Source organism: Arachis hypogaea, chromosome 5 (genome assembly GCF_003086295.3).
Source record: "Arachis hypogaea cultivar Tifrunner chromosome 5, arahy.Tifrunner.gnm2.J5K5, whole genome shotgun sequence".
Lineage (NCBI taxonomy): Eukaryota > Viridiplantae > Streptophyta > Magnoliopsida > Fabales > Fabaceae > Arachis > Arachis hypogaea.
Window position 1 is genome coordinate 97,517,001 of NC_092040.1, and position 8,587 is coordinate 97,525,587.

General features: G+C 34.3%; 1 protein-coding gene across 3 annotated transcripts; it reads right to left on the reverse strand.

The window, feature by feature from the left end:
• Window positions 1-1,712: 1,712 nt before the first annotated feature.
• On the reverse strand, window positions 1,713-8,587 carry LOC112802142 (uncharacterized). Of its 3 annotated transcripts, XM_025845202.3 has the most exons (14): window positions 8,453-8,587; window positions 8,166-8,339; window positions 7,941-8,049; window positions 6,486-6,930; window positions 5,786-5,983; window positions 5,587-5,671; window positions 5,401-5,476; window positions 4,930-5,106; window positions 4,725-4,827; window positions 4,490-4,599; window positions 4,208-4,297; window positions 4,036-4,116; window positions 2,957-3,778; window positions 1,713-2,732 (listed from the first exon to the last, which is right to left on the reverse strand). In XM_025845202.3, exons 4-14 carry the CDS (start codon window positions 6,751-6,753, stop codon window positions 2,640-2,642), a joined length of 2,103 nt encoding a protein of 700 aa, XP_025700987.1. In that variant the 5' UTR covers window positions 6,754-6,930; window positions 7,941-8,049; window positions 8,166-8,339; window positions 8,453-8,587; the 3' UTR covers window positions 1,713-2,639. The 3 variants fall into 3 exon arrangements, with proteins under 3 accessions (XP_025700987.1, XP_029154276.1, XP_025700991.1); XM_029298443.2 differs by having other exon boundaries at window positions 7,941-8,339; XM_025845206.3 differs by lacking the exon at window positions 8,453-8,587 and having other exon boundaries at window positions 5,587-5,684; window positions 7,941-8,339.

An 8,587-nucleotide genomic window follows, 5' to 3' on the forward strand; every position in this document is an offset into this window, starting at 1 on the left:
TCTTCTACACCCAGCTTGATTTCCATTTTTTTTTTTTGATTGATCCTGTTTTTGGCCTAGTAATGGTAGATTCTTTCATTAAATAAACTAATGGTATGTTCTTTCATAAAATAAAATAAGTTACGACTCGTGACAACAACTTTAATCATATTAATTTATGACAAAAAAAAATCCTATTAATTAGTATGTCACAATTATTATTGGCAAGCTGTTATATCAAACATTAATTTACTTATGATTTTTTAATTGATATATAAATATTTCAAAATCATGTTTGTTCACTTAATTTAACACCACATTCGAATTCTCGATTTATTACCGTGCATCTAGTCTCCTAACTCTTGAACTTTTTTTTAATATGTTCTATTTACAAACAATTATGTTAGTTATATACTAAAATCAACTATTAAAATTAACTATTAATATAGAATACATATGAAAATACAAAAATATATATTAAAAAAGAGTTAAACTACTATACATATATTTATACACAATTACATAATGACTAATTTTAGTAGTTGATTTGAGTGAGTAAATAGCATTTTTTATTTATAAAAGTTATGCATTTCATACATTCCACCAGTTAATTAATATCCGGACATCAAACCTAAACAATTTTTAGCTTTTTTTCTTTTAAAATAACACTATTTGTTTCTTTATGGATTAAAAATAAAGAAACTAAGTTTCTCAAAACTATTTTCCATCGATACTATCAGGAGCTGCGAAGGGTGTATATGAATATGAAAGGAGACAAGGTTCTTCTAAACATACACATCACATATCTTGCTCAGTTGTTCTTGATTCTGAAAGCAACAAACCTTTCATACTTAAAGAGAATGCAAGTTCATACTCGTGAGAGGTTTTGATCCAACTGCAGCAACAACAACTAGTTTCTTGTGTTTTCATCATAATCTATTTCAGTTCATTCAGAATTTCAGATGGCTTGAGTTTTCCCATCAGATAACTATAGGTGTGAAAGATACAAATTGTGCCTACTTGGTTAGGCTTATTGAGTTCAAGTACCTTGTAGTAGAAATGTGACAATTTTCCATTTTATTATAACAAATATTTTCTTCATATTGCTATGATAAATATGAAAAAGATTTGGGAAAGCCTTTTTTTTTTTGGTTAGGAAGATGGGTGGAACATTTTTCAACCTTAAACACTACAACACTCATGCATATTATACACTCACATACTTAACACTAAGGGTGTGTGGTTGGGGAAATTATAAATAATTCCTAGAAATTTTAAGATGGAAATATTATATTCTCATGTTTGATTCAAAGTTTGAAAAGCTATTTTCAAGCAAGTTTAATTTCAGATAATCAAAATACCATCATTTCAATTCCCACCTTACTCTTGGGTATATTGGATTCCTATGAAAATGAAATTTAAATAATAAAATAATATTTAAACCACACACACCCTAAGAGTTTCAACCACAGCTGATCTTAGCCAAATCTTGAAGCTCAATGCATCTATTGCAAGACAAAGATTATTACCCCTTAACTAAGACATTGCATGCTATTTTTTTTTTTTTTGATATGTAATTTGTCTGATAATCAACCAAAGAAAAGGAAAATCAAAAGCCTAATTATTTCCTGGTTGGTGTTGGAGTTTAGCTTATTTAATATCCCAATAAAATCAGCATAGAAAAATAAACAAGTGTCGAGAATTCGAATCTCACTTTGTGATAGAACAACTCATTGGCAGCTTAGAATCTCACTTTGTATATGGAACAACTCATTGGCCAACAGACCCCTTAAATAAATATCAGATCCACAACAAATTAGTATTTAATCTGTCGGGTTGTGAAATACCGTCGACAACCAGAAACAAAATTCAGCAAAGAAAAATAAAATTGAGGGCAAATTTGTAACTCCAAACCTAACTAACTCCCTAAGCTTACACAAGGCTCTGGACCTCTGGCCATGCGTATATCTTTCCATGGCTAAATACAAGAATATGGGCTTAGAGTTTCTTGCTAATTGCGAGAAGCTTTTTGATAATTTAAACTCATACAGTAATATATAATTATAAACTTAATCTAAATGTCAAATGGTCAAATTTTAGGTAAATATACAATAAGGTTTTATAGAAGAGATGCTCCACAATTTCCAGTAGGTCCCATCAAAGAGGCAAAAGCTTAGCCCTTCACAAAAGGACAGAAGTGGGAGCTGGTTTATCTCCTCATCATTTTCATAAGCTGGTTTGAACAAAACAGCCACAATCTAAGCATGTACTTTCCCCATTTAATAGAGCTTGGATACAACAAAACCCCATATTCTGCAACAATATTCACTCCCCACTTTACCAAGTTTGTGTGGTTGTGTGATGCTTGCAAATGTGAAAACTGAGTCAACTCTAAGACTATAAGGTACTTGGAATATTCTGATCATCTCCATATTCTGTACCAGATAATTGACGTGCATCCTTTGGAGTTTGGATAGTACCATATCTATTAGCCAAAGATCATGCATCCCTTAACTTTTGGTAAGAGTCAGATTGAAGTGATTCCATGACCACATCTTCAAAATTCCAATCTGACATTCCCCTTTTGTCTACTTGAAATTTCCAGGGACCAAAGATGGATTAACCAACATTAATTTCAAAAAGTCGTGGTCACTATTTTGTTATATGAATGAGCTATGACCTCCTCCAAGTGGTATTTTTGGCTTAAATTCCACATCCACCATCAAGCAAGGGCAATGCTTGAAATTGACACACTGAAATAACAAAGAATGCATAGTTAGAAACCAAAGACAGGTGCTGATTACGAAGCTAAACATTATAGATATGAACTAAATGTCTTCTGATTATCTAGGAACAATAACTGCTAAGAAATAAGAATCATTAATTTTCATGTGTAAAATAAACACCGGAAAATGAATTTGGAAACAGGTCAAGTGTTTTGTGCCATTAAGGTGATATTAAAGACAGATCAACTTACTGGAATGCTTGCTAACTGTCCTTGTTGATTAACGAGAACAGGCAGGCTCCTCCTCGCAGCAACCGGGATAGATTTTAATATCGGAAGAGCCCTTTTAGCTGATGCACTGGCATACTGTAAACATCCGGATGCTTTCTCTGTAATCTGAGTGGGTAGCAAGTTCTTGCAATGTGGATATTTTGAAAGCTCAGCTAAATACAGCCAATCAGATTCAACCATGTGCCGCACTTCAAGAACCTTATTAGGTCCAATTACGCATGAAGTGAAACAAAAGTTCCAGTTTTCCCCACCCAAATCAACACCATAATCAACTATGTCAGAAAGTGAATCTCCGTCAAATTTATCGTCTAACTTCCATGTGAGGATGAATCGATCCATGAAGTAACAGAACTGCCTTTGCTGAAGATATTTTACAGAAGTACTAAAACTTTCGGCTTTATTCGTCGATCCAGAATTAGCAATGACCTCAGATTTGGACCTGAAGCGATCAGTTTCTTCCTTTTGCAATGCAAGAATGCTCTTATAAGTTGACTCACTGATTATGTTCAGTCTTTTGGCTTCTATTAAAATAAACTCGGGATTCACATCCAAAAAGTGGACATCTGATGCATCTGGAACCACATTATTTGCATATGATTTTTTGGCCTCTATAATTTTTCCCAACTCAATGGTAACACCATGCTCCTTTCCTCCATGAGAGCATGACTCGAAAAATTCCAACTTTATGGGTGCATTACAATCAACAGAACAGCAAACCAGGATTCTGGACCCTCTGGAACCCGGATCGGGGCAAAGGTAACAACCTGCCGCTGTAAGAGAGTTCTACAAGATAAATGGGGATAAAAAAAGAAGTAAATAATTTTGAAGTTCAAGAACTATTTTAAGCTAAAATGCTAGTGTGTTTGAAAGCAATAAAGTTTCTTCCTTTAAAAAGTTAAAAATAAAAATTTAATTAAAGAAAAACTAGTAATACTCGGAGAAAATCTCTCAGACTTGTGTGCAGTTAAGGGCTTAAGGCAATAACCAATAAACTTGTTTCAATTATAAGGAACAAAGTAATATAGTAGAAGTATAGGTACCTTGGAAGGAAATGTTCGAATGTACTCCATCAGCAATTTCAAAGCACTACCTCTGATTTGCTTCTGCCTTTGAGAGATAAACTGAAACAAGAAGTTAGACCACAATTACAAGCTTATTCAAAAAGGTAGAAGTTTGAAAGGAAAAAATAATCACATGTAAGATCAGAAGTACCTGGATGACTACCAAAAGAAACTTAGCCAAGCATAAATCCTCAATTTTTGAAGGACAAAGGTTCATTAGATCAATAACAGCATATCCATGCTGCAAATATAAAATAACCACAATTTCAACATCCAGATAAGAATAAATTACAGGAAAAAGAACAATATAATATATGCAAAAAGGGCATTTCTAACATAACATCAGAATAGATATTTCATACTAGACTTCAAAAGTTCATAAAAAAGGCAAGGAATTTTTTTTTTTTTGGGGGGGGGATGTCAAACCACTCACATTTTTGACAAGCAGAGCATGACTCATCAAGCTATAGCAAACTTGATCAATATATGTCCGTGTTATCCGACATACAGAAATCATTCTTCGGAGCTCAGATTTGAATGTAGCTAGAAATGTAAGAAATCAGTCTTTTAAAAGAATAAAAGTTTTTGATTTCCCATATAGGAAGTCATGAATATAGAACTAACAAAATAAATTCCAAAATAAAAACTAAAGATATATAGCAACTTACTTGATGACAAATCACTGAGTGCCATTCTAATCCTATTTCGTGTGAATAGTGGGCTTTGATTTGTAGGGTCTTCCACCCAATCCTCACTTACCCCATGGCAGATCTTAAATATCAAAGCAATAAATAATTAAAATTATTAAGGCCGTATTAAAAATAGGGGATAAAATGAAATGACTAACTTATACACGGAACATGTCACACCAACCTTGTACATATCTTCCTTTGAAAATTCCAAAAGAGGCCGCACAAGTAGGATTCCATGGTTTGCTTGAACTTTATCATAGGAATGTGCATGTGTAGGGAAAATCTGGGAGGTGAAAGGCATGCCTGCAAGTCCAAGCACACCACTATTTCGAGAAAGCCTTAAAATAAATAATTCAGCCTGCATCAGGGCTCAGTAATCACTACAAGTCTAAATTTGAACAAGCCTTTAATTCATAAAACAACTCAATTTGCTTATTTCTAATGAAAAAGTCCAAATACTTCTCCAAAATATTGACTTAATATATGCATCACATTATTGAACATGTTATATAACTGCTTACAACTATAAGGGTGAGACCTATTTCGAAAGCTTGTGTCAAGAGCTACTAGCCTCCCATGTAAATGCAATGTAATTCACCCTCACATACTGAGAATGGAGATATAGGTATAAACAAAGTATGGCAAGGCAAACCTGATCATCTGCATGATGTGCAACAAGTAGTATGCCAATCTGGTTTTCAGCACAAACTTTTTGAAAGCTTTGATATCTAAAAAGAAAGAATATGAAAACATGCAATTAGTATACTTCATCAAAGCTGCTAGTATAGACATCTAGTTATCTTCACTGCTTAGTGCACTAATACTTTGGTATAATAACCTCATATCACGAGCAGCTTCTTGCAACTGACCCTGTTTCGGCTTGCCATTTGACCAATCACAGCTGGCAATCTCGCATCTGATTCCTGCATGAAGTTCCTGTGTAAGCAAAGTTTATAGTTGGACACGTTTAAGCAATTAGCACTCTACTAATAACCAAACATCACAATCACATAAAAAGCAGCCAAATTCGGAGGTACCCATTTTGGAAACACGGCGACAAACAATGTTGGCCTCCTCTTTGCTCTCTGCACGCAGTCCATGATCAACAATAATTGCCAATAGACCATCAATGAAACCACCACTGTCAGTGTTGACAGCATTAGCACCAGCAGTTTTCCAGCCAGCCGTTAAGACACAGAGTGCCATACTATCAGGACCACCAGAGACTCCCAAAGCTGATAGGAAAAGAAACGAGATAATATGAACTAATCAATATACTATGCAGGTAACCACTAGGCTCATTCATTGCATCACTGGCAACAAGTTAACCTTTTTCACTGGCAAAGTTACTTTGCAAAACAAGGAGGGTACATTCAGTTTATAATTTGCAAACTATGGTTTGATCTAAGGCAGCTTTTTCTTTTTCTATGAAGGAATTGAAACTAAAATTATGTAGAAATGTTGCTCAAATACATGCCAAAACCCTTCAAAGTTCAAATTAAGGTTTCAGAATTTAGGTGCACAAACTAAAATCCAAAGACATTGTTAACCAGAATGTTATTTCTGAGTTTTAATTCTGACACTGGCTACAAAGATAACAAAAAGGGAACCCTCCAAGTAACAAAAATGTAATTAATTTCACTAGACTAAAAGGGTAAATTTTTTTCCCAGCAAGTTTCAATGAACTAAGAGGAATGCATCACAAAAGAGCATGTAAGAAGCAAAGTAGAAACTGACCAATAGGGTGATGAGGTTTGAGTCCCGCCATAGCCATGCGCCTGGAAAAAGCTTCTCTGTACTTTGACAAGTCGATTGAGCATTGTGCTTCAGAAGATGAGACGGAGAAGCAGCAAGTAAGAGGGAGAGTGCATGGTTGGTGATGATGCAGAAGGTGCGAGGAGAGTGAAAGTTTGAAACTTTTTGGTGGGGTTTTGGAGAAGGAAGCTAAGAGTGAAGAAGTAGAAGCAGTGAGACATGGCGTAGAGAGGATCACCCCTCGCGCCATAGCCAGTGTTGAAGTGGTAACCACTAACAACCAACCAGGGACCGTGGTTCATTTATCCAAAAATTGGGCCAACTGAGCCCAATTTGTTGCTAGTAAGGCCCAATCTGCTCAGTCCTCGCCCTTGCATTCTTCCTGTAATGTTAGCGTTTGCTTCTGTGTAACCGTCAGACTCTACTGCTATGTTTGGGAGGGATGGTGATTGAGACGGAAAGACAGAAATAGAGATTACAAGTCAGAAATTAAATTGAGTATTTGTATTATATTTAATATAAAATGTATTGAATTAAATTATATTTTAATATTATATTTGATTTAAAATAAATATGTAAATTGAATGGTAAATTTTGAATTTAAAAAGTTAAATGCGAATATTTTTTTAAATTATTATTAAAATTTCAATCTCTGTTTTAAGAAATTTTAATTTTCGGTGTCTCCATTTTCTAAAAGTATTGAAGGAATTAAAATTTTGTATTTAAAATTAAAATTTTAATTCCAATTAGTGGTGTAATATGCTTGGCCTACTTTATAAGGTCAAAAGAACAAAAACTCCTATAATCAATAGAGCCAAATTTTGAAAAAAAATCACAGGGCCAAAAGCCCTCACAAGCCCAATGCTCTAAGGCTAGCCCATGGGCTACCAAATCCTTTTTTTTTTACTCTTTGAATAAACCGATTAAAAGTCATTGGCTTCTATCTCTTTATCAGTTTCTATATATAAAAAATAACGAAATTAAAAAATAAATATCAACCTATATACAAACTAAAAAGTACCTTTATCATTATTTTATTCTTTAATAATGTCTTAGTAGAAAATCAAAACACCAAAACACCAGGAGTTTAAGTTATGAACTAAAATAGCAAATTCACCACTCAAAATGAAATTTACACAAAAACAAATCATCTAAATCCATGAATGTTTATTGAAGATCTTTTTCTTTTTTTTTAAAATTTTTAAACCTACAGCTCCCTTCAGCTGATACTCAACAGCATCATAGAATACTATAACTAATCTAAGCACTATGCATTTTTGCTTTTAGGAATAACTCATTAGTTTACAAGGACAGATTATATATATAGTGTAAATAATTCACTCAATTACAACTAGAAACTAGCATGTAATTATAATCTTAATATTGGCAAGCCATGAGATTCCAAACAGGATAATAAACTTGGAAAAGAAATGGTACCAAGATCGTCCAGTGTTGAAGGCTCTTTCCCTTTAGCAGGTTTCTTTTCACTGTTAGGTTTTTCACGAAGCCAACTTGCAGCATAAAGCCTAGCAGCTCTCTTTAAAACCTGAAGATTGAATGTTACCAACAGCCAAGTGTCACCAGTTCAATTAACTCTAAGTAAGGTCCTCCGAAATTGCATCTTTGTCTACTCAAAACATCAATAACAGTGACTAAAATTACCCAAATACCCTCGTCCTAGGTAAAGATGATGGGAAAGCAATCTCTTTGAGATCATAGCGTATGTAATCATAGATTTTCCTGCAAACAACCCTCGTTTTCATCTCGCATCTCCAAATCAAAGAACGGAGTTCACACTTCACACTTCACAGCATTACATAAATTGAACAAAATTATCTACATAAATTGAATTCAATAAGAGTGTTTAGAATGTCTGTGAAAATGAATTGAATACTTCATTTGACAACTTTCCCTTCATTAACAGTTAACAATAATGATATGTTGCATACATGCTAAAAAAATCCACCGATTTCGTCCACCGCGTCAAGCAGGAGGAGCACCGCGTCAGGGAGGAGGAGCAGCCACCGATTTCGTCCACCGCATCAGGGAGGAGGAGCAGCCACCGCATCGTCCACCGGTTACAG

Bases quoted from the DNA above. Each gene is read 5' to 3' on its own strand.
- LOC112802142 (XM_025845202.3), bottom strand. From the start codon at position 6,753: ATGGCGCGAGGGGTGATCCTCTCTACGCCATGTCTCACTGCTTCTACT. The intron at 4,828-4,929 runs GTTGGTGTGACA...TTGATATTTAAG, and splicing joins CAAAGGAAGATATGTACAAG to ATCTGCCATGGGGTAAGTGA. The intron at 4,600-4,724 runs GTAAGTTGCTAT...TTACATTTCTAG, and splicing joins ACTCAGTGATTTGTCATCAA to CTACATTCAAATCTGAGCTC.